This window comes from Triturus cristatus, chromosome 2_2 (genome assembly GCF_964204655.1).
Source record: "Triturus cristatus chromosome 2_2, aTriCri1.1, whole genome shotgun sequence".
Lineage (NCBI taxonomy): Eukaryota > Metazoa > Chordata > Amphibia > Caudata > Salamandridae > Triturus > Triturus cristatus.
The window spans coordinates 502,977,049-503,001,961 of NC_140582.1; the positions used below are offsets into that span (position 1 = coordinate 502,977,049).

At 43.6% G+C, this 24,913-nt stretch overlaps 1 protein-coding gene across 1 annotated transcript in view; it reads left to right on the forward strand.

Annotated features, from left to right (window-relative positions):
* The window catches only part of SMAD1 (SMAD family member 1), a 155,307-nt gene that overhangs the window by 117,143 nt on the left and 13,251 nt on the right, over positions 1-24,913 (forward strand). Inside the window, exons 4-6 of the mRNA XM_085641619.1 lie at positions 6,294-6,413; positions 14,943-15,167; positions 24,327-24,583. Of these exons, the coding sequence (XP_085497745.1) occupies positions 6,294-6,413; positions 14,943-15,167; positions 24,327-24,583 (602 nt within the window). The remainder of the gene's footprint in view (positions 1-6,293; positions 6,414-14,942; positions 15,168-24,326; positions 24,584-24,913) is intronic.

Consider the following 24,913-nt stretch of genomic DNA (forward strand, 5'->3'; position numbering starts at 1 on the left):
TGCTCGGACTTGTACCACCCACTTTGGCGTGTCTGGAAAATACTTTCTTCCATTTTTCTAAATTTAATACAGACTTATGTGAACATGTGGGCTGTGTATTCCTAAACTTGTATTCACAAAAAATGCGTCAGTACAATTGTTAGATAGACCCAACTGCATTAAGTATCTACACATTTATGAGTAAAGAGGCAGATCCTGACTAGATATAGGAACTGCTGCTGGGAGGTTTGAAGGGTAGTGTAAGGGGGCTGTCCCACTACAAACACCTGTTACATTAGTACAAAACTGAATTTGGGATAGTGAAAAGAGCTATATGAAGAAAGCACGTGGTCTGATTTAAAAAAAAAAAAAAAAAAAAAAAAAAGTGATTTGTGAAGAAAAAAAGACGATTGCCTTATTGTTGTTCCTCCTTTAATCCTCGAATGCAATATTGCTGCAGGCTAGTACAAAAACGGACTACCTTCTGTACACATTTCCTTGTGTTCATTATTAAACCAGCTGTATTCCACAAGGATTGCTGTCATTTCACAGGGTTGAAAAAGTCTACATTCGATAGAATTTATACACAGTTGCTGTTTTTGGATGGAACTGTATTTTGCTGCACATTTTCCACCAGGAAAGGAGTTCAGTCATAGGGTCAACAATGTGTAATGGTTGCTCAGAATAATAATGACCCCTTGGGGGATGACCCCACCAATGGAATCCATGCGCCACAGTGGTGATGTCATCCCGTGTGACCAGTTTTCACCAGCAGTCCCAGGAAAAGGACCTCAGCATTTGTCTACTAACCCCCAAGCAGATGGTGATGTTTGCATGCCATTTATTAATGCTTCTTTTATGCAAAAGCAATAAAGAACGCTTTTTGACTTTTGATCTACAAGTAAGGTCAAAATTTGTCTTGTTCAAGAACCTACACAAGTGTATGTAACAACAGGGTTTGCTTTCACAAGACTGGTGTCAAACCGCACGTGCTTGGGTAATATGAATGTGCATGTTCAAAGAAGATAAAATCAACCCTTGTGGTTTGAGTCTGTACCGTGTTGTATTGTGACCGTGCTTGTGCAAGAGCTGGTAGGCACAATGCGTAGGGGGTTGGAGCATCGAGATAACCTGGTAAATATAAAAAAAAACATAATCTGCCCACATTGACTAGGTTTTCCCGGTTATGTTTAGAGCCGTCTGTGTGTAACGACGCCACCAGGGTATTTGGATAACCATGGGCCCCCACCGTCTGGTTGGCGCAGTCCGGACTGAAAGCGAGCATGCAGGAAGACTGGCTGGCAGGTTGGGAGATGGCTACAGGAGAGATGTTGCGCTGACGGATACCTGCACTTATCCGGTGCTGGGGCATGCCGTTGCCTGGCTCTCAATGGGGCTGGCCGAGATGATTATTAGTGTAGTGGCAGCTGCAGGCTGTTCGGAGTATAAATACAGTAGGCACAGGAGGTCAGGCTGGTTATGAAAGGCAAAGTGCCACTCACAACTAGCCTCTCTAGAGTGAGGGCAGTGACATCTGTCCTGCCGCAGGAGGATGCACCGCAGTTTCCAGGCACCCTAAGGCACGGTGGCAGGAAGCTGAGAAGCCCCCAGGGCCGAGGAGCTTCTCCCCAGCAGCAGCTCCTTTCCTGAGCGAGTCGATTTAAGAGGAATATCTGGGGCCTTGTCAGAAGACTCCAAAGAGACCGGTGGACGTCAGCAGGAGTCCACCCCTTTGCTGGCTGTCCCTGTGGTGTCACTTACACCATTTGTCTCTGTTCAAAACCGAAAACGGGCTGATGGAAACCTATACTGAAGAGTTTTCTCACAAACCAATTTCTGTAATCTTTTTAAGAGATAAATGGCATAATAAATGCCCCCCACACCTTATTTTTTCCTGGGCCACTCCAATTGCTCTGTATTCCGGTATACTGCAGAAATGCCCTGACTCTGACATCCTCCTCTATTCTACCTCTTATTTTATTTTTTATTTATTAACATGTTAAAAGCCTCCCATACACATTATTCTACTTGCCTCTGTATTTAGTTCTCCTGAATTTTCCTCCCTTGCATTTTTTCTTCGCAACTTTTTTTTTTTTTACTCCTACCTCCAAACAGCTTCCTCATCCCTGGTATCTTGTATTTATTGTGCAGCTCTTCTTTCTTCCTATTAGCCCTCTGGTTTTCATTCTAATCTTGTGGGTGAAGTGGGGGGGGGGGGGCGACTCCTTGTGGCTCAGTTGTGGTTTTTTATTTGTCTTTTAGTCGGCTCAAACTCCCCTTCCCATTTCCCATCCATTTAACATTTTAGTACACTGGCTAATTACATAGAAAATGCCAGACTTTTGAATTTTTGGTTCTTAGATAACTAACCTAGGATTCCTTTTTCTTTATTTTCACAAAATGTGTTATTCATTTTATGGAAATGTTTAAAATTTTGGTATTTTACCAAAATGGAAACCTGCCATTCTGGTGCCATTTTTTCTTCTTTTGCCAAATTAATGAAGTCTGGAGCTCAATCCATGGGCTAAAGCCACTCGGAAGAATTTCCTAATTGCTGTTGCCAGAGGTGCTCAACTGGTTCAGAAGCACATCATATCTCAAACTTTCTCTCCCTCCACAGTGTAGTCAGAGTTGGGGAGTCATTACCTATATACAGTGGGCTGGCTCCAACCATATGGCTTGCCCAGATTCCCCAGGCACTGAGGTGGCCCTAGCCCCGTGAGCAAGACAAACCCTTTGTAACTGGATGAAGGCCACCAGCATACCTGCACAATAAATGTTATTGACTTACCCGACCTTGATCAGGAGCATCGCTTCAGGGGGGTGTGATGTCCCCCTCAATGTGTCTCATGGTAAATAGTTGGGTACAGGTGCTTTCAGTCTGGTATGGTGAGCGGTCTGTCGGATTTTGCCCTGGATTTTCACATGCGCACACAGACAAAAATACGCACACACTCTATTGTTTCTGACTTAAAACGTAGTTTGTTTGAAAACTATTGTGTTTTAAGTACCCCCCCCCCCCCCCCAACAATGCACACTTTCCTGTCGATCCACTGCCTCTTAAGCTCCCCTCGTGTCCTGCTTCTCATAATGTTTAACAAGATGCCAGCATGATTGTTGGTAATCGCACCCCTGGCCTTGATGCAGGAAGGTGAGGGGTTGATGCATCTTTTCTAGGCTGTACTTGCAGGGCCCTAGCTTTCCCTGGTGTCCAGGTGACCGTGGTGTCGATGGAACCCATGGCAGACCCTGGTCCCAGAGAACTAAGTCACTGCATAACTGGGCTGTGGCTCTGTGCTGTGGCTCTGTGCTGTGCAAGGGTACCCCCCAACCTCTCTGGTTAGGAGCCATGCACTGAACCCTTTTTGTGTATTTTCCTGGCGATCAGGGGTTAAACTAGAAAAAATGATTATGCGAGTATGTTTCTTTTTTTTTTATGAAAAGGGATATTATATGAAGCCCCGTCACACCCAGTGCTGCAGTGAGCCAAAATGTCTTTCTGACTCGATCCTTTTTTAAGAAATCTGCTGTATCTCCAGCTCTCTCAGTTGCTGCTTCTATTCGCCTATTGTGCAGCCACTCCCATCTCTGACTGATTACTTCATCCCACTCCACTCGTCTTTAATTCTGTTAACCCCTTGTCCTCCACATCACGCTCAGTTGATCTTCACTTCAAATCCTCTTCCTGCGCTGCTTCCTTTTGCTCTCCCAAGCATCTTGAAGCAGTCTGAAATGGCTGATAGCCAATACGTGGGTGCTGTAAGAAAGAAATGCAGTAAATACATTGATTGGGTCTTTACTCTATGTTGGTCATCAACCAAGCCGCTAATAAACACATGAAAACTAAAAATCAGACATATTTTTATTTTCAAACCACATCTGTTGAAAGTTTGTCTGTATGACAGTTCCCGCCCTCTGCCGTGATGCTCAGCATTGCACTATAACTCCTAGAAAATTGTGTCCCCGATGCCCATCCTCTACACATGCCAATGTTTTGTGCTGTTTATTTTTCTTAATACCTCTAGAGGGGGTGACCACAGTTGCAGGTGGTGACTGGGCCCTGCTTACCAGGCTAAGAATGTAGAACGATTACTTGCAGCTCCGAGTCCAGGTCAGTTCAGCAAAAGGGCTCTCTATCTAAGGAACATAGCTTCCCATGTAAATTCAGTACCTTCAGAATAGATAAGGTATAGAAACACCTATAGCTTGGTTTGCCCCTTCAGCTTGTCAACAATTGGGCCATCTTTAAGCTTCAGTGAACCAAAATCCTGGGCACTAACTAAAGTGCTGTTTGTATACTGCACTTTTGCCATTAGTATGACTGTGGTGGTGTATGAGCGAGAAGTAAGATGTAGGTGCTGGTATCGTGTGTTGGTAATGGTGTAGGTAGTGGAGTTATTGGTTGTCTTGGAGACGCAGGTGTAAGGTAGTGGCGTGGACTTGCTCCTGTAATGTGTACAGGCATGGGGGCATGTGGTTATGGAGGGTGCATAGGAAGTGATGCAGTACTATTTTTAATACCTTCAGCCAAATGTCTTTGTCCACATACAGACCTGTTGCTTGTTCTTGGCTCTTTTGACGGGTCCAGTCAGTACGCCTCCCTTCCAGCTCCATCCATATTCTATTGTACTACTAAAATAATTTGAATCTGTTGCTCAGTAGTCATTTCATTGGGTCATTGCTGAGAAGATATTTCTGTATTTCTTTCCCTTAACAGATTTATTGGCCACATTTCTTCTTATTTTTCAGAATTTGTTGACATGAGGCTTCAAGGTTTGAGAGATGTATTCAGTGTGAATAGATGGAGGCAGTTCAAGAGCCTGAATGTATTCAAGGCAGAGACCTTGCTGTGGTCCATTGGGGGAACCATGCAAAGTTTAGTTTTATTCTGACTCGACGAGTTTGAAAGCAGTAATCCAACACAGAGAGACACTTGCACAATCCACGTGTACCCTCTGGACATATGGCACCTTAATGCTTACATGTAGTCAATGTTGGGCTCTTTTTTTTGTTTGTCCGATACTCTTTTCAGTGTCTGCTAACTAATTGCCTCATTATGCTTTGAAACCTGTGGCATACTCTTCGAGGAAATGTATGAAACAAGACAGAGCCAATAGGTTCCTTTATTGTGCTAGTGCAAGCTGTATATATAACTGGGCACAAATGCACAGAGAGTATTTGTGCACTATTTCCGTGTACCCTCCCTCTTTCGGTGCCTCCTGTATCCATGCTGTATCTTTTTTGTTCTCCAAGATTGCAGCGCCGCTTGACGCTAACATGAAAAGATTGGGGATTTAATAAACCGCATCACCACATGCTTTGGTAATAAAAAAAAAAACAGGGCAGAAGAGGAAAAGAAAAGATAGGTTGTTTATAGACATAGCACAAATAATTTCTGATCATTTGTGCATGCTTGTGTTTGCAGGCTGTTGAGACAGGAATGTCCTTTACATGCTAAACATACGTATTCCCTTGCCCTGAGTGCCAAACTACATGTGAAGCTGGTGTCCTGACTGTTTGGCCCTGGCTCGCGCTAATCCAGCATGTGCACACAGGCCTCGGCCTGTACCCGTTAATATGACCTTCAGAACCTGTTCTATGACCTGGAGGACCAGCTAACTGGGCCCTCATAGTGGGCATTCGACTACTGTCTGTGATCTGGGTGACCTACATAAAGCAATGTTGGCAGCGTTGCTATGACCAGACGTTTTCCTCTGTGCTCAGGAGTGGTGTCCCTTGTGGTTCCTGTACTATGCAACAGCAGGACGATACACCGGAACCTTGCGCTAACATTCTATTTGCGGATTGAGTTTATGTGTGCAGTGAGTGTGAGGCACATGTATGGCAGGCAGTAAGACTGTGTTGTGAGAATCTGATACTAGGGCCAGTCATATCCATTTTGGACTCTCCTGGTTTAGCATGGCACAAGATGGAGGATATACATATCTTTCCCTGGCAGTGTATTACATTAATTCCTGTCGTACCTCAAACTGCTAATCATTGAAACCATATCTACACCCCCTTCTATATTAATGGTTCAATCCTGCAAGCAGCGTGTTTTTCCATAAGGTACTGTGGTGTTCTTATTGCAGTGTGCATCTACTTTCTGTTTGTAAAACAAAATGACATGCATTTTTAAAAATAGAAAATTGTGGTCTGCTCAAGTGCTTAATCACAGGAAACTGCAAACAAAGGGCTGCAGATCATCTCACCAGTGCACTGTGCGGCTGTAATCCAATCGTGCCTAACTGAATCTAATGTGCAGTGTCTTGTAATAAGAGTCGCTTGTCTCACCCTCTGCTTCCTGCTTTTAGCGGATACTCCGCCCCCTGCGTACATGCCGCCCGAAGACCAGATGACGCAGGATGGGTCCCAACCAATGGACACGAACATGATGGCTCCACCAATGCCCCCAGAAGTCAGCAATCGAGGAGGTAAACCATGTTTAGAAACCTTAATTATTGATAGCGTTTAATAACAAAGAATGATGGCATACATGAAGATACCGGAGGTGTCTTTATTTTTTCATTATTGAAGCTGTGTAGATTACTGACTTTATCAATAAAAATGCAGATTCACCAGGCACATTTTGCCTTCAGGTGATAAAAGAAGAATGCTCAGGGCAAAGCTATACTGTTGCTAGCGTTCTGTGAGGATAAACAGGCAGCCTTTTTAATCGGGTATCAAAATTACGAATAGGGGTTATGGCTCTGGAAATTATATTATGTGACTTTGGCATTTGATATGTCATTGAAGAAAATTGCATCACATGCCGTTCTGGAGAGAGACGCCCCTCCTGAAGTCATGGTCATACTGCTGGTTCCCTGGTAGCATCATTCATTACCAGATGCTCCGAGGGTCACAAGGGCCAGCCCGTTCCGCTGTCATGGGCTTTTACAAATCATTGTTTTCAAGTGGATCGAGGTTACATCACCCAGAATAATATAAGCTGTTAAACGAAAATCTAATTATGTGGTTCAGTTAGCACAAGGCCTGTCCCTCTCCTACTGCAATTGTGTGGCCCTCTTGAACTGCTCAGTCAATGCACCTCTATCCTGACATGCAGCTCCATTATCCTGCTGTTCCAGAGCACCTACAAGCAGCTCGGTAACGATGCAACTCAGTCCTGACCCGCTTCACCCCTCTACTGTGTTGGAAACAGAACCCTTGCGAGCGGCTCTACCAATCTACCTCATTTGCCCCTCACATGTATGACTCCGTAGCATCCTTAATAGCCCCTTACTTTTGCACCTCAGTCCTGCCAAGATTGCAGCTCACTGCGCCTGTGTGTAGTGACTTTAGGGCCCTCTGAGTGCATTAGTCATAAGATTCAGAAGTAAGTAATCTTGGTCAAAGTAGGTATCCAGGGTTCAAGCAGAGCTGATAAGGCCCTGTAGACCACCTTGAGCTAGATTTGAAACATCTCAGATGGTATTCTCTGTATTTCGCTTTTCAATCCCTATACTGCCGGCTTTATATCATGACCTGGTGCAAGAGTGATGGCTTGATGGCAAGTAGAGCCAAATTCCCTCACCATGATAGCTGTTCATTCATACTGTGTTTTATCCTTTATCTCAGCTACTCAAATAGGGGTTGTAATGAAGATGCAGAGTCTTCGTTACTGGTCCACCCATCCCCAGCGTTCTGCCTCTCATCTCGGATTCCACAAGCTGTCACACGCACACACCACACAGAGATTTTATCAGGACGCTACATTAAATTTGCTGGCAAACGTATACATGTAACCTTCGCCTACAACACTCCACCCAAAACCCCTATTTTTCTATCTCTGCAAATTGTCCACACCTTAGTTCAAAGATTACAACCTTGCCTTTAAAAGTCATACCCCTGCAACCTAACAATGCCTAATCTCCTGTAGTTCGTCTATTAATACTGCCAACCAATGCATGAAATTCGCATACCCCCTCCCCCACTAAAGAGACACCAAATGTCCTACTAATATAATCTACCACATAGAAACAGGAGTAAAGGCATTGCATGTTTCCTGTAGAGCATACAAATAATCCCAATAACCAACAATAACTACAAAAAAGATGAATCTTGGGACCTGGAGCAGCGTGGTGCCCAGCGTAAAGCACAACAATGCCTCGTCAGGGAGTGGTAACTGCTATCTAAAGCAATCACAATACATTGTATTGCACACAATAAACCTAATACCATAACACTCCACAGACAGTCAACTGTAGTTCATGCGGGCTTCCTAATAATTCCTTTTACGGTTACATTCACATAAAACAAAACTGCTAAGGGTCATAAAGTAGCGTATTAGCCCACAGCGGTAAACCATCCATTACCAGCTGATCAGGCGTGAAATATCTAAAGAGATCAACCACACTTCTCTGGCCACCGGAGGACTTGAATTTAGACCTCCATGGCAGGTCCTGACTAACTGCACACTACAGCACAATCAGATTTTGGGATAATATTAACGAGTCCACCCCAGCCCTTCTTTCTGCCATTTCCTCCTTTTTACCTTAAGCCTGCTCATGACCATGAACTTTAAACAAGATATTTCAGCTAGGTGGACTATGAACAAAGGAAATATCAAAAAGGGACCTGCGGAGCTATTCAAAGCTGCCAGCTTAGTGAAAACCATACACTGCGGCCCTGTCTCTCACACTTAGTCATCAAGCACAGTGCTAAGCGTTGTGTCCCATATAACTGCACTTCAGTGATTCTAACGCACAACATGGAAACGTTTCCCACACAGGGTCAAAACAAAGACTGCATGCCTCCAATCAAACACCCTACATGGTGTAGCATTTTCCCGTGTAGGCAAGCGCTTCAGGACCACACATGGGTATAGTAAGTGCTATATAAATCTTGCTATACAACATTGAACCCGGACAAAGAGCACACACCATAGGCGCTCCATCCTGCAGGCAGGAAGCGATGCAGTTTTTAACAGGCAAATTTAGGTGAAACGAGCAGACGAGTGAAGGGCTGTCACCCATGCGCCAACAGAATCTTGAATTAATAGATTGAAGCTACAAGTGACGGGCAATTGAAAGCAAAGTGATTAGACTTATCGTGTCTAAAAATAATTACTTTTATTTGCGAACTCGTAAGGAGAACTAATGTTGAGTTAATAGAATGCCAAGTGAACGTATGGAAGATCCTGCCACCATAGGCACAAGACTGCAAGGCTGGCTATTGTGTGCTGAAAGCAAGAGGAGGTGGTTGCACAGCTTGATTTATCTGTTGTGGGCTGTTTCATAAGGCTCTGTGGTGTCAAATTGCCCTCAGCCCCTGCCACCCAACCCTGTTCAATGCTCATTAATATGGATGATTAAAGAAAGCATTGAGGCAGTCCGAGGACTGGCCTGTATACTAGGTGGCCACACATCCTGCTTTTTCACGGACACCACCCTAGTGTATGTATTACCTTTTGTTTTTATATTCGTGCCTTAAAGCTGGGGAGGTTTTGACATTTCTATAGTTACCACTATTCTAAGGTGGTTGTGTTTGAAAACCTTATACATATTGCTCCTGGTCACATTTCTTATTCCCTATGATTAATAGCCCATTCCTGTATAATGACCACATCTCGTGCTCCTCTTTTAAAGCATTTTTTTATTGCTTCACTATTCCTATATCGCTATACCTCTCTCCTTCCCGTATAAATAACTATTTTGATGTATTTTCACACGTAGAATTATATATACAAATGTATGGTTTTGCTCACATAGATTATAGCACCTACAACCCGTAGCTCTCCTTTGGGTGCGCTACTCTGTCTAAATTTCCTATCCGGAATGGCGCATCCCTCTTCTGCAGGCGCAAGGCAGCCCATGCAACACCGCCAAACAATGGACCCAACTTTCGTTTTCTTCTTCCTTATCTGATGAGAGTACAGTGTTTCATTGTCTTGCCTGAAACCTAGATGTCTTTCCTTTGTTCAGCGACATCTGTCTCCTTCCATCTGTTTCCGCTATCCTGTGTTTGCAAGCAAAACCTAGAATGGCAACCGCTTGCTATGTGTTTTTTTTTTTTTTATTAAGTTTTGTCATGTAGAGCAAACTTTGCGTTTTCTTCTCCTGAAGGCCAGATTCTGTTTGTAAAATGCTCCAATGAAGTCAACTTATCCGAAATGTTTAGTTACAAGCGATCAAACCCGTGTTCTGCTTGAGATTTTGCTGGCCTTAAGAGATTTGATTTAACAAGCTACATCCTGCCAGTGGAGTTGGGTAGTTTCCATTGTTGGCCCACGCTGTGAATAGAGAGACAAAACACACCTGCTCTGCATGACTTAAAGCCAGTGCGAGGAAGCCGGTGTGAAATCTGTGTGAGAGAGATATGATTCATGCTGCAGGAATGGCCAGCTGGCAAGCCCTCTCCCGGAGCTCGAGACCTGTGGCAGAGGCTAGCCTTGACTCTTCCTGGCATCCTGATGTGTGAAAGTAAAATAACCTCTTGCTCACCACCAAGCCCTCCTTGGGAACAGCCGGGGTGTTCATCCTTGGCAAACAGGAACTCGCCTCGTGCATGCTTCCTGATTCATACAGTTTTTTACTGCTTTGCCGTCTTGGTGTTTTTTTTTCTTTTCTTTTTTTTTGCTGACTGTTACCGAAGGCATCATTTCTCGTGCTTACAGAAAATAAGAGGAAAGCTGAATACTTTATGGTTCTCTAAAATAAATGAGTACTTGCTTATGGTTTGTGCGTCCAGTAGAAATTTAAAAATATAGGTTTTTTTTCTCCTTTCAAATTCTCATTTTTTTGCGTGATGCCCTCTCTTCAGCACACTTGTGAATTAAGGATTGCTGCGTTTGTGCCCGTGAACCTTTGATTCAGAGCTTAAAAAGGCAACATAGGACCATCCAGCTGCCTACACTTTATGCATCGGCAGTGGCTGAGGTTCTGCTATGGGAGAGGAGCGTCGCCCCACTTCTTTTAAGTCATAAATTGATAATAACTTTACGTTATTATCATTTTATGTTTCTGAGCTGCTTAGTTTGCGGGTGGCAGGCAGGTGGGCGGGGCTGGCCTGGTCTCAGAGCAGGGCAGGGGAGGAGTGGTTTGCTCACTCCTAAGTGCAAATGACTGTTTGGTCAGCCCTCTCCGGCCGCCCGAACCAGTCATGCGCACTTTCCCCATTCTCCATGCAGGCTGCATTACAATCTGCGCGGAGAACAAGCCCAGGCCCCCATTCCCTGGTTGAGCATCGAACCAGGACGCTCAAAACCAATCCCAACGCTGCACTGCAGTGTTGTGATTGGTCAGGGGAGACTGGCTGTGCTTCCTGTGCCTCAGTCGACGAGGAGAACAGAGAGCGGGACCTGGCGCGGCAAGGCAAGTGTTTATTTTCTTCTTCTTTTTTTTTTTTTACCTTGCGCACCATCTCCACCCTCATTGCATCACCAGTCCCCTTCCCTTCGTGCACCCACCACCCACGAACGATGCCGCCCCCCACTGAGCAGATGGCTCTGTGGCCCAGAACGGAGTGCACCAGCCCCGTACCATTCTGGGCTTTTCTTTGTCAACTAATGCATCTTAAGAGTTGTAGGCACTACTGAGCTCGCACACTGGATAACAAGGATGTGTGTATGAAATGCCCAGAACGGGAGCTCTGCGTCTTTAGTGACTTGGAGCCATCTGATAAACTTAACTACTGCTTGGAGTCAGGCTTTCTCACCCGTAAGTCAGAGCAAATTAAACCAAAGTCCAAGAATTTCCAGGTTTAGCACCTGAATTCAGTAAAATAACTATTCGGGTGGGTAGCTGTTTCTGCGCACATGTTCTATTCTCATGAGATTCTTGCATGGACCTATGCAGTCAGAATGCAATGCAAACAGTATTTTACAGAGAAGGGAGGATTTCAAGAAAGAGTCCGCTCCGTGAATAAGTGCAGAAGCACCTCTGCACTACAATAGTCTGACGTGATGCATAGTGTCTTGAAGGCAACCCAACCTGAGATTGGTACCCAATGCATAGCGTTCCATGCAGGTGAGAGAGCACATAGTGTCTGCACCCCATCCAAAGTACAAGGCAGGATACAGCGCATTGTAAGAGACGCTTAATGAAGTTTCCATAAGTGCAAGCAGCCTGGCTGATCCGGATCTGTTAACCTATTGGCTCATCTTGAAACAATTAAGTGTATTTCGAGATAGTTCTAATAATTAATGTGAAACTGATTAGTCTGCTTATTATCTGGGTGCAATCTGACCCAGTTAGGCTTTGTTCATTATACTACCATTCGCCTGCTCAGTGCACACTCATTCACTTACTCCACAAAGTCCTGGTTCCAATTTATCCAACCCACCTTACTGTAACACTACAATCTCCGAAACATTAGCCAACTGGCTGGATACAAACCTTTTCATGATCGCTACAACTTTGTGATTGGCACCAGCGCCCCCTTCCCGTCATCCTCTGAGAGAATCATCCTTTCATGAAGTGCTCGAGAGTGAACATTTTGCATCTGTTTCTGTTTGCCTGCCCCTCCAGAACAATTCCCACCCACATACTGACAACCAAAATTGATTAAAAAAAAATATATTTTTGGAGACATTATTTTATAATGATCTGGGCTGCCATCTGGGTATAATGTTGCATTTTTATAAAATCGAAAGAATGAGTTCAACATTCTTGCATTTCTATCTTAGTGTCTTAGATTTAAATTTGGTAATAACTGCTTGAGGATGCACAATGCCTGAATGTGGCATTTCAGTGTAAATAATATGGTTGCATGTATATGTGCGTGTAATATAATTTACACGTCATGCCTACTCCTATTTTTTTTACTCTCTCCTGTTCCCTGCTAATGTTCTATTTTGCCACCTAGTGAAGAGGGCGAAACGCATCTTCTCAAAATATTTTTTCAGAGCCATGCACAGCCATTACCTTCTATTTATGGCTAGATTTTCAATATGCGGACACATCCATTTTTCGTATGCAGGGGTATGCCCTTGCCAGTTCTTTGATTTTCACAGATCATTGTGAAGTGAAACCCTCTTCCCATATTTCCATGGGGTGGAGCTCCTGCCCTATCCTTCGTTGCACTACGCAGAGGAATCAGAATTTTTTTGTTCTGCTGCAAGTAGTTTTGCAGCAGCTGTCTCGCACCCAGGGCGCGATACTGCCCTGTCTGGGGAACAAGCCATCCTGGGCATGTATACGTTCATTGTATGTTCCTCTATAGGAATAAGGCCTTTAAAAAACCGACTGGTTGGTGCCTTTGCAGAGCAAGAGCAGCTCATCATCATTCAGTTCTTCGACTTACGCTTCCGCTGGAAGTATGAGTTGATAAATGCATGAGTTTGCAAATCTCCTCCACATACAGTCCAGGGACCATCCTTCTAGCTGGAAACAGCGATTAAAGGTAACTGCACAGAGGGTAGAAGCACCAGTTGAGATTACCAGCATTCAGCCATTGCCAGAAGACTCGGTTCCTGCAAGATCCTATCTGTTTAGGAACTGAGAAGGGACATTTCTATCCCAATTGTTGAGTCAGTCTGGGGTTGAGGCCTGCTCCTTCAAGACAAACTGTCAAACCTTCATCAAGGCTGTCTTTGCACAAGAAGGGCCTGATGGCAGATATAATTCTGCGACCTTGGACCAGCAATATTAGTGAAGTTGGTACCAATGAGTTAAGGACCTGCATTTCATTTGGCAGTATTTTATAGTCAAAGCAAAGACTCACCATGCCGCCTTCTTTGACCCTCCCTACTTCCCTCTTGGGTAAAGGTGCCATGTGTTCTTTGATTGCAGCTTCTGTTTCATGCTTTCCGTCTTTATTCAGCTCCATATCTTCAAAGAGGCTAAGAGGTGGAAGAATCCAAACTCTTGGCTCGCCATAATCGAGACCTTGATAAACCAGTACAGTGCATCCAGATGGTTTCCAGCGTTAGTGTATGGAACAGCTCTGTCATGGGCGGCGATGGCTGCCTCATTGGAGAGAGAAGGTGGCATCCACCCGTATGGAGCAGGAAGTGCAGATACCTCAGAACGATGGCAAGGATATGCACCAGTTGGCAGTGCCTGAGACAGTAGAATGCCATATTGGTGATGGGGAGCAGTGTTCTGCACATATTGCAAGATTTTAATAGTAACTGACCAGGTCCAAGAGCATAGGGATGATTAACCTTGGCATGGAGTCTGCTGAGGAAAACGGATGCTGATGCTAAGGGACCTTATTGATACCTGGTCTTATTTTTTGGTCCTTGAATGTTGGCTATGTTATATAAACCAAGGCATGTTTTCATGCTGTTAGCAGGAAGCCCAGGTAAATGCCAGCAATCTGCCTCTTGAATCAAATGATCGATTTCCCCTTCCCAGCATCCTTCTGCTTACTCCTCTGCTATGGGGTACAACCTCTTTATACTTATAGGTGGTACGTTAAAATGTGAAATTGACAGCATGTGCACACGTAGAGTGTACCTTGCAACTGCCTCATATTGGGTGCTGGCACTTGTTTAATACCAACTGTTCACAGCTTTGAAGAATAGCTTTGAGAAGCAGTTACCTGTCCTAGCAGTAGATTGTAGGGTAAATCGTCAGCGGGGGAATAGGAACTTGCCTTGGATTTATGAGTTAAAGTCACCACTAAAGTATAATTTCTTTCTTTTTGTATGTATTCATTTTAATTAATTCATTCAGTGATTGCCATATTGTACATGTTAGTATTGAAAGAATAAAGTGACAGTGACGAAACTGGATTAATTCTTCCTTTGTTAAACCTGGAGTAAAATATTTGTAGGAAAATCCTGCTAATTTGTGATAATGCACCCTTTCATAGTAACATGGAGTGCCTGAAGCATCATTGCGGAAAGTGGGTGGCAGCAGGGATGTTTCATATAAATCACAAATTGTTTTTTACCTTTCAATACATTTACTTTTGCCTTTCTACCCACTAACCACAAAATATTGCTTGTATGTTTGTCTTCTAATTAAATTTTTAATTGCAGTAACAATTAATCACAATTGGTGTCTTCTTCCTCCTAGTTGATGTGCAAGCAGTTGCTTATGAAGAACCCAAGCACTGGTGTTCCATTGTCTACTATGAACTCAACAACCGTGTTGGCGAAGCCTTCCATGCCTCCTCCACAAGTGTCCTGGTAGATGGCTTCACTGACCCATCTAACAATAAGAACCGGTTCTGCCTTGGGCTGCTCTCCAACGTTAACCGCAATTCCACAATTGAGAACACTAGGCGGCACATTGGCAAAGGTGTGTTCTTTTTCACTGCTTTCTCCTTCCATTTGGCAGACGTTTATAAACTGTTTGCTCTTCCTTCCCTCAGGAGTAGGATTTCTGGTATTTGTGGAATGATGCGGTGAAATGTTCGGCCGTACAAGACTGTTTAACTGTCTCTACCTAGACTGATTTTGCAGTAAATGATTAGGGCAATGTCTACCTAGAGAGTATAGTGCTTTAAATGTCATTTTAGGATTACATTTGAAATATATTACTGTTTTAGTCTGATCAGGAATTACTTTTCTTATGTGTTTTGCCTGAAGAGTAATTTGTTGTTTGGGCATGAGCTACATGTGAATTAGTAATATTCTACATATTATGTAATTTCTGAGGTGTACTCCTTTAGGAAAAATCATTCTGTATTAGGACAGTTTTCTCAAATGTCTGGATAATAACCTGTATTCCCACTCCACCTTAAGAGGGCACAGCCATTCATGACCTTCAGTCTGATTTTTTTATCCCCTTTTTTTACCTTGTGGTGACAGTGATGATATGCACCCCTTTATCAATGCACAAGATGTCACAGGATGTTAGGGGTGAAAAATAGTTCCCCATTATTTAAACCTTGCAACGTTAAATGTTTAATGCAGAAATTATTTCCTACCTGCGTTGTTGCATCCAGCGCTCAGTTTCCCGTCTGAACTAGATGTGCACTATAAAAGTACCCTTAATCAAAATGAAATATTCCATACTAGGGCAATTGCAGAAATGTCTGTTGTGATGGGAATGTCACCTACACGTCTACAGTCCTGTTTCCCTTCCCTGATTATCTGCGTGTATCTGTTATCCTGGACTACATTAGGGTGTGCTTTGAGGCCTAGGCCTACCCCTTCAGAGGAGTGAGGTTCTGGACATGTCCTGTGACTTTGAGGGGTGCACCAAGCGTGACCTTATTTATCTGACTGTGGACTACTATCCATGTCATGGGTTTAGCATACAGAGCAATGGTAGTAGTATACCATGTTTGTGAATTCATAGTTTTGCAGCATGAATCCTTTTCGGGATTCACATGCTGTGTATTTATTCCGCCATCTAGTAGTTGGGTACAGAATTTTTTTTTTCCATCTTCTTTCTCGTGGGAATCTTCAGATTCTTTTTCCCGCCGTTGGGTCTGGAAGCACGACGAATGAGCTCTCAAGAATTGCTAGGAATAACAGTAGAATAAACAGAAAAGCACTGATGAACGCGAAAAAGTCATGGTAAGAACGCACAAAAAGAGAAGGGCAGCCTTCTTGACCCCATGGGAGACCACGTAGGTGATAACCACATGGCTGGAGAATAAAGAGGATAGAGGCAGCCAGAGGGTCATGGAAAATAACCCTTTTAAATTCTGCCCTCAACTGTCACCACAAGTTCTCACTGAGGGATTCACATGAGGTCTGCAATCTGTGTCTGCTGAGGACTACAGGACGAAGATTGCAAAGCCTGTGCTGAATTTGTGTAGAAGACAATCCATGTACGATGCCGACAAAGAGTAGCTCCCCACTCCATGGCTAGCACCCACAAGGTGCACAAATTCCTGAAAAACCTTGGCCTATTCAGCGAAGACTAAGACTGTCTAGGAGGCCGAACCAGAGCAACAAGGGTAGTCGGTCATCAAAGACGCCACAGCTAAAGTCCAAAAGAGGGAAGAATCAAGGAAGTAGACGGCAGAAGGTAACAAAACTGCTGAAAGGCTTGGATGTGAAGTCCTTGGACTGGAAGTCTTGGATAGCAGCCTCACTGTCGAAAAACACAACTGAAGGACAGCACAAACTTAAGGAGCTGCACAAGTCCTGACCAAAGGTCACGGATGTAGGCAAACCTCCGATGAAGCCCTCAACGCAAACAAGTGCTCAAGGGGGAATGAAGGAGAAGATAGAATACACGTGGACAGTGAAACTGCCCATGCCGAAAAGCAAGAATCCACCCACAGTGGACATCGAATAAAGAGCGTTCCAGGTCGATCGGAAAAGGCAAAGGCTTGAGGTTGAAATGGTGGACCTTCTCCTGAGGAAAAAGGAGTTTGATGAATCTATGAGAAAATTACGCAATCCAACAAGACCGTCTGGATCCGCAGAGGTGGCGAATTAGCAACCATGCATGGAGGCACCCCAGACCGCACGAGGGAGAGCAGGAGGAAATCTACGAACTTGAGGACGAAGAAGGCAACAACGTTCGAGGAACACAGCTAGTTCAAGGATACATGGCACGACCTCGACACTGAGTCGCCCGATTAGGGCGTGGGCAACAACCCCTTGAGGCCTTCATCACCGGACGACATGTCCGTGTACAACAGCCTTTTCAAAAGAGTAGTTGACACAGATGGAGGACAATTAGAGGAAGAAAAGGAGGAATCGGGATTTCGACTGGAAACTCTAATGCCTTCCCAGAAGGCGAACCTCTATCAATGTTCCTCAGCATCCTGGACCAGGGGAACAAGGCTTTTAGTGAACCAGCCACAGTAAGAGCACTAACCCCTCATGTGGAGAAGTACAAGCATTCAACACAGGGAATGTCCCTGCGGAATTTTTATCATTGTGACAACTGCAAAGTAGAGAAGCAATGCCCTGACACCAGTGGGACCACCACCAGAGAAGGAGAGCAAAAGACTGGGCCTGGTGGGCAGAAAGACAGAGAGAGAGGGGGCCACACAATGGAGGATAGCCAACTCAAATATGCTTCTTAACCTATATGGACACCAACAGTGAGGAGAGATCGAAGGGCTGCAATAGCACCTTCCAGAGGAGTTCCTCAAGAGAGCCACGGCCATGGTCCAGGATGTTAAAAACATCACCAACTCCTGCATCATATCTGCTGTGGCTGCAGCAGGCATGGCCAGCGGACAGATGTGAATGGCCACCACACTCGGGAAGCACAATGAGAGTACAATACCAAGCTTTAAACCAGAGGTTTCAGTCATCAATATGCCTTTCACGTGTGTGGTCCTGTCGGACAAGCAGTAGAAGAGTCGCTACAACAAATATAAAAGGACAATGACACTGAAAAGGCCATATTCTTAAAAGAATTTACACATTAGAATGAAAAAGATCCACCGTAGGGTTCTGAATATATCGATTTTACAGGCAATAATAAATCAAAGCAATTTCCGTCAACCGCGAACAAGCCATGGCAAAGTCAACACTAGTCAGGGGGGCCAGCAAGGTCCTCAAGAACAGTTACCTTCACAAAAGAAGCTGTCCTCCAGCAGTTCCAGGCACTTTATCCGCATTGCAATGAATTCCTATGGAGAGGTCCTGATGCGAGGGATTAGGGATGCTGAAGATGCTCTAAAGATGCTGTGGATGCCATGTGGTTGACCAGAGTAATCCTGTAGGGATTCCCCTGTCCATGAAGACGGTGAGGGGGTCTTGGTTGCAGGTTGATGTCCCACTAAGTCCTCTACGGTCTGCCTGAAGTCCAGTTGCCAGAGTACTACCAGTCACCGTTGTCACAATCACAGGCCAATTCTCCCTGGGTAGTTAACTTGCATTCTGATGGTCCCAGCAACTCCCCAACAGCACTTGTTGGCTCTGTGAATTCAGGTACAACTCTATGCTTTGGGTCTTGGTGCTGCATAATGGTGGTGGGTAGCGACTTGAAGACTTTAGGCTACCAACGTACCCCAGCAGGCTTCATCAGCTGTTGTCCCTGTGCTCCAAACAGAAGGACAGTCAGCTGCCCTTAGAGTACTCTTGGCTTGACTAGGCTCCAGAGACAGCTTCCCCTTGAGCACAGGTATAGTCCCTCTCTTCGCTAACCACCAGTTGCAATCTTCGACGGTGCAGCCTCTCTTTTCTTCTTCCAAGTCATTCGCGATCTGAGGTCCATGTAATGCTTGGAAATTGCCCTCAGGGCAGGATGCAGTTGGTAGTCAATGGGATACCAGGTTTCCTCCCTCCCTCCTGGTGACCACTTCCGTGGAGTGTGGCATCTGACTGTCCCAGGATGCACCATTCTGCCCACTCCCAGGATGGCAAGACCCCTCTCTGTGTTCAGACCTTTCTAGCCCTCCCTGGGTTGTCTACCTCAGGGCTACACGCCCCTGGGGAAGTCGGTTTGGCAGCAGGTTTCCCTTCTCAGCTTCCCCTACCTGACTGTCTACCTCAACATGGGCAGTCCTCCCCCTGGTGTTACACATCTGCCCTTCAAAGGCGGCTTCGTCTTTGAAGCCGGCCTTTAGGGGCTAACACCCAAGTGGCTTCTGCAGGAGGGAGGAGACACCTCCCTGGCCTGCAATCCCTCATTGTTGTTCTTCCTGAGAGTCGTTGGCATGCCTCTTCAAGAGGGCAGAAAGCTGTCTAGTGGAGAAGGCTCCACAGGTACTCGGGAAAGGAACAGGATTTTTAAAGACAACAAATTTCAACTTGAAATAGAAGTCAGGATTAATGTAATGAGTTGTTTTATACTTTGGAGTGCCCACTTTGGTTGCACCGCTCAGGAGTTAGCACAGCTGAGGGGTCAGCGTGTAGCCCTGTACTCGCTGAATGGGCGACCAAGCCTTTACACACTAAGAAAGTTCCTTTCGCCTACCTGTCCTGCCTGTATCATATGTTGCACACTGCCTTTAGAGCTGGGTAGGCCTACCAGAGAAGTGACTTGTATGTATGTCCAGGGAAAGTGGTGGCTTTGCCTTGCCATTTCTGCCAATGGCAACGTCGGGCCAGTAGTGCACAACTGCTCTACCTGGCAACAGTACCGGACTGGAGACTTGTTTTACTTGGAGGACCTCGAGGGGTCCAGGAGTGTTTCACCCGGGGATACATTTCACTTAGTTTAATGTTTCCTCCCTTATTTTTTCTGAAATTTTTCCATACCTTCTAGCCCGCTCATGAAATACTATGTCAGGTGAGGATGTATTGGGCGGTTTAGATATAGATTTCCTTTTGTATGACCTCTTCTGTATCGATTTGAGACCATGGAATAATATAGTGTCTAAACTGATGGATTGTGCCATACGTGCCGTCTAGTTTTAAGCTTGTTTCTAGCTTTAGACACGCCACCTCCCAACATTACTGTTTGCAGCTGCAAAAATGACTTTCTTTTTCTGCTGGCTGACAGCAGAGTCTCAGATACTGACTTCACCCACCACGATGAGCTATTCTGAATGTAATGCTTTATAACTTTTTATATATTGTGCCCTGCCCCTTAGGCATCCTTCCCTGCCCCTTCCCCTGCTAGACATGGAGTCCTCCGAGCTGGGGCTGCACAATATCTTTAAATGTTACTTATGGTTTCAATGATTCCAGTTTGTGAATTACACTTTTGAATTCAGCTTTTTTGCACTTTCTTGTATTAAGTATTTATTTTTAGTACACAGTGACAAGGGTCATTCTTAAGATTGAATTTCTGCAGGGTAAAGAAGCTGCACTTTGAAAATAGCAATTCGTTTTTCCTTCTATTATCTACCAGCGTTGATCGTAAATTATTTATTTATTTTTGTTTTTCTAAATTGCAGACCATGCAAGGTTAACAGGGTGCTTTACAAAGATAGCACAGAACACAATAACAAAATAAGGACAGTTACAAGATACAAAGATGAAAATCAATCACATGACCAGAGGCAAGGCTTTCACCAACCTTGTAAACCAATTACATGTCCTTATGTGAAAGGATACAAACACAGTGAGTGTGGAGATAGCACAGAACACAATAACAAAATAAGGACAGTTACAAGATACAAAGATGAAAATCAATCACATGACAAGAGACCAGGCTTTCACCAACCTTGTAAAGCAGTTATATGTCCTTATGTGAAAGGATACAAAAACAGTGAGTGTGGAGGGGCCTAATAGGGGATTGTTATAGTATACACTAAATACAGCAGAGTGGGGATACACAATTAAAACTATACAAAATAATCCTAAGAAGTCCGCGGGCATTAGTGGGAAAACAGTGGACTCGATTAGGCACAGGAACTGGTTCAGAAGAGATCTTAAGGGGCTTTCTGTCAGTAAATATAGTCTTGCAGTGTCTTTTTATTTCTCTTTTCAAAACTTAAGGGTTAGTTCTGATATCTGATATTTCACAGCTTGAGTTCACCCTCTATGACTGATTGCTACAGTGTTCTTTTTTTCTGCAAATCAGGTATTAAAACACAAGTGTTTCTGGTCTCTGTGGTTCTCGCTGTCCACCTTAAATAGCCATTTTATTTGTTAGGTAACCTGACGATTTCCTTATTTGCGAGTTTGAGTAATGTGGAGTAGAGTGAGAGCAAGTTGCCCATGTGAGTCGAAATAAATACCTGGTGATTCCTTGGTCTAGAAAACATGGTCTAGAATGAAAATCCAGTACCTGAAAAATGATAGCAGACTATATCTATGTGGAAGGTCGTTATATACACCTATAGCGCTCATGGCATACAAGGTTCCTTTACAGCTGACGTTGGTTGTGTCCAGGCAGCCTCTTAATAGACCCCAAAAGCATATGGAGAGTTACCTGATTTTGTTTTGATGTAGTGAATTCCAATTTACAAGAATTTAAGCTGCTGGTTATTTGATTAAATAAAATAATTTTGCTACCAGATTAGTTCAGAGTAACTGTTGAGTAGTTGCCTTTCCAGAAGAATGCCTAGAATACAAATGCTAACCTCAAAGGTTCAACTTGGGTGCTTATGGTAAAAGTGCATGTTTTATGTCATCCTGGGATCCATTTAATGAAAATCCATGATTAAAAATAAACCACTGTGCAAATTCACTCAAACCGAAACTAGGTAATTGAATATTGTTAAAGTATCTGATTTAAAAAAAAAAATAGCAAACGTTACAAATGTTGTAACTTAGTCTTTGAACATTATCGAAGTCGCAATTTGTGCCCCTTCTATATGTCTTCACTAATAAAAATCACAGACGTTATCACAGACTGTTGGTATTGAGTAACTTGTGCATCATTGTGGTGATTCGTATAAACTTCACACTAAAGGACTGTGAGAGTTTGAGTTTTTGTTTGGGCAATTCTTTCCATGTTTCATAGGACTTAATATGGAAGGAGTACCATATGTGCTGCCTTCTGCACAACTTGTTTCCGAACCATGCGTACTCTTGTGCATACAATTGTATATGTTTTACCTTGTGCCATGGTGTTGGAATTAAGTATGAGACTACTGAGCTGTAAAGGAGTCCTACCTCTTTCATTATTGGACTGTTTAAAAGGTTTTTAAACCGTGCCCGTTCAGGCTTAGAGTGTTGCATAAATCATACAAACCAGAAAATAAGGAATCCTTACTGTGGTCATCCTGTGCTTAAAAACTGTTAGAAAAACAGACATTTGAGATGAGCAGACTTCGTATGTCGATGTAGAGTGCTCTATATATAGGAGCTGCTCACCACCTACACCTTTGAAAGTACCCCGGGATCCCTACTTCCTTTTTTGCATAATTTATGGGTTACTATGACCTGTAAGAGCATTGTTTAGTCTTATTTTGGGTTATCTCTTGATTTTGAGCAAAGCTATGCTTATCTGGTGAGCTCTAATGAGACTGAAACTCGCGTGCATTAGCCGCTTTTATTCACTCTAGGTTGTCTTGAATGGTATCTTACCAAGCCAATCTGTATTACTGTGCCTGCATTGGTAAAAGGTTTTTGTCAATTTTTAGCTCGGCAGAGGTAGCACTTGCAGATCCTATGCATAAAGACTTCGCTAAAAGTGAGCTAATACAGAGTGTCTGTGGTGTTTGTCCAGTCTTCCCTTCAAATGAGCTGCTCACCACCTAAAACGTTGTGACATCCCAGGGAATCTGTGTATCTATCTATCTATCTATCTATCTATCTATCTATCTATCTATCTATCTATCTATCATCACAATGTGTTTACAAGTGGGTAATAGATAACTCCTGTGAAAAAATGTAAAAACATCTGTAAACATGGTGCATAGAGGGTAAGGAACATTATTTTGTACCTGCCTCTTCCCCTCTTTCCTGCTGTAAGATTTGCGTAATCCCATTGGTAGTTTCCTTAAAGGGGTGGGGGTGCACCCCTGCAGAACCCAAAATATCAGCCAATTTACAACAGGCAGACCCAATGTATTTGTTCTGCTTCTCCATACCATTTGCGTTCCACTCTACTACCTTTTGTACTATAATCACTGCTTTGTCTCATAACAAGCATTGAAAAGCTATTAGGCTTGGCCAGTGCAAATCTACAGTCTATTTATTTGTCCAAACATATACAATAGACATTACAAGTTTAAATTTAGTAACAAATTAAAATGCTGCCAAGTAGTGGTGGCAAGTGAATATTTGTTTTAAAAAAAATAGCCTAAAACATCACAAAAATATGTAGAACAAAAGATGTCAAAAGTGATAATCTCATCAGGCCTGGCACTGCAGTGGACAAATTTTTAGGCAGATGTGCCCTTTGCACAATCATTATGCCATCATTCCCAGTCAAGAGTCAATGGTTGAAGTGGCTTCACACATTGCCCTATGCTGTACACTTTGGTGGGCTGAATCAAAATGTGACCTGTGAATGGCACTTGAACAGACCAGTGGATGGAGAGGCCTCACAGAAAACCTCTGTCTGCATATGCACTTATGCGTACCTTTCTTGTACGGTATTTTGGAATACCAGAGGCTGGCGAAACATCTAACACTGTCTCTAGATCAGACTTAAAAAGGGGTGTCATACAAAGACAAAATGTATTGGTAGTTCTAGGAGTAGTTTTGTGATTCCAATTGCTCATATTATTTTCTTGCCTTCCTTGATGCACCCTCCTTTTGCATCTAAAGCAGAACTGTCTGTAACATTGCATTGAGCAGACAACTAGACACACCACGTTTCTGATCTGATTCGGTTCCTTTACATGACATACACCAAACATTACATGTGAGTACAACTTCATGAGAGAGGAAGAAATGTTGTGATGACCTGATTAAAGCCATGTGAAGTATGCAAAGTGAATAGCTGTTGTCAGCTCAATTAACATATTGTCCTTTTTTTGTTACATTATCTCGGGATCTAGTTTTAAAGGGAGTTGCCTTTATTGCAGCTGTTAAGTTATTGCTTAAAATGTACATCTCGCAAAGATCCATAATTATTTAAACTGTATTTCACCTACTTTAAAAAAGTGTTTTAAAAAATTGTGAATTTCTGCATACGTCATGAATGGTTTCCAATGTACCATAACGTGATCACTGTTTTAACCCTCTCCTTTAGGTGTTCACCTCTACTATGTTGGAGGAGAAGTATATGCTGAATGTCTCAGTGATAGTAGTATTTTTGTACAAAGTCGGAATTGCAACTACCACCATGGCTTCCATCCAACCACCGTGTGCAAGATCCCTAGCGGCTGCAGTCTGAAGATTTTCAACAACCAAGAATTTGCACAGCTTTTGGCCCAGTCCGTAAACCACGGCTTTGAAACCGTCTACGAGCTCACAAAGATGTGCACTATTCGTATGAGTTTTGTGAAGGTGGGTAGCGTCTGTTGGATTCTTTCTGCGCACACTTGTATATGCTTGTATGTATTTCTGTAACCATTTAATGATTGATGACTTGGGTAATGGAGAAAATTTTGGGAGGTTAAGTTATACACCATCTTGTGGCAGGGCTGGGAAGATAGGGTTTAGCAGTCAAAAGTAAGTGACGTTCACTAATTTGACCCTCTTCTGCGCCATGGCCCCATTAGGCTTACTGCATTTTTGATTGATGTAGCACAGATCTTCATTCTCCCCTGCTGCATACAATGCGCCTGAGATCATAACGTATTACGATACTCCTAAACGTTTTTGCAGACATCAGTG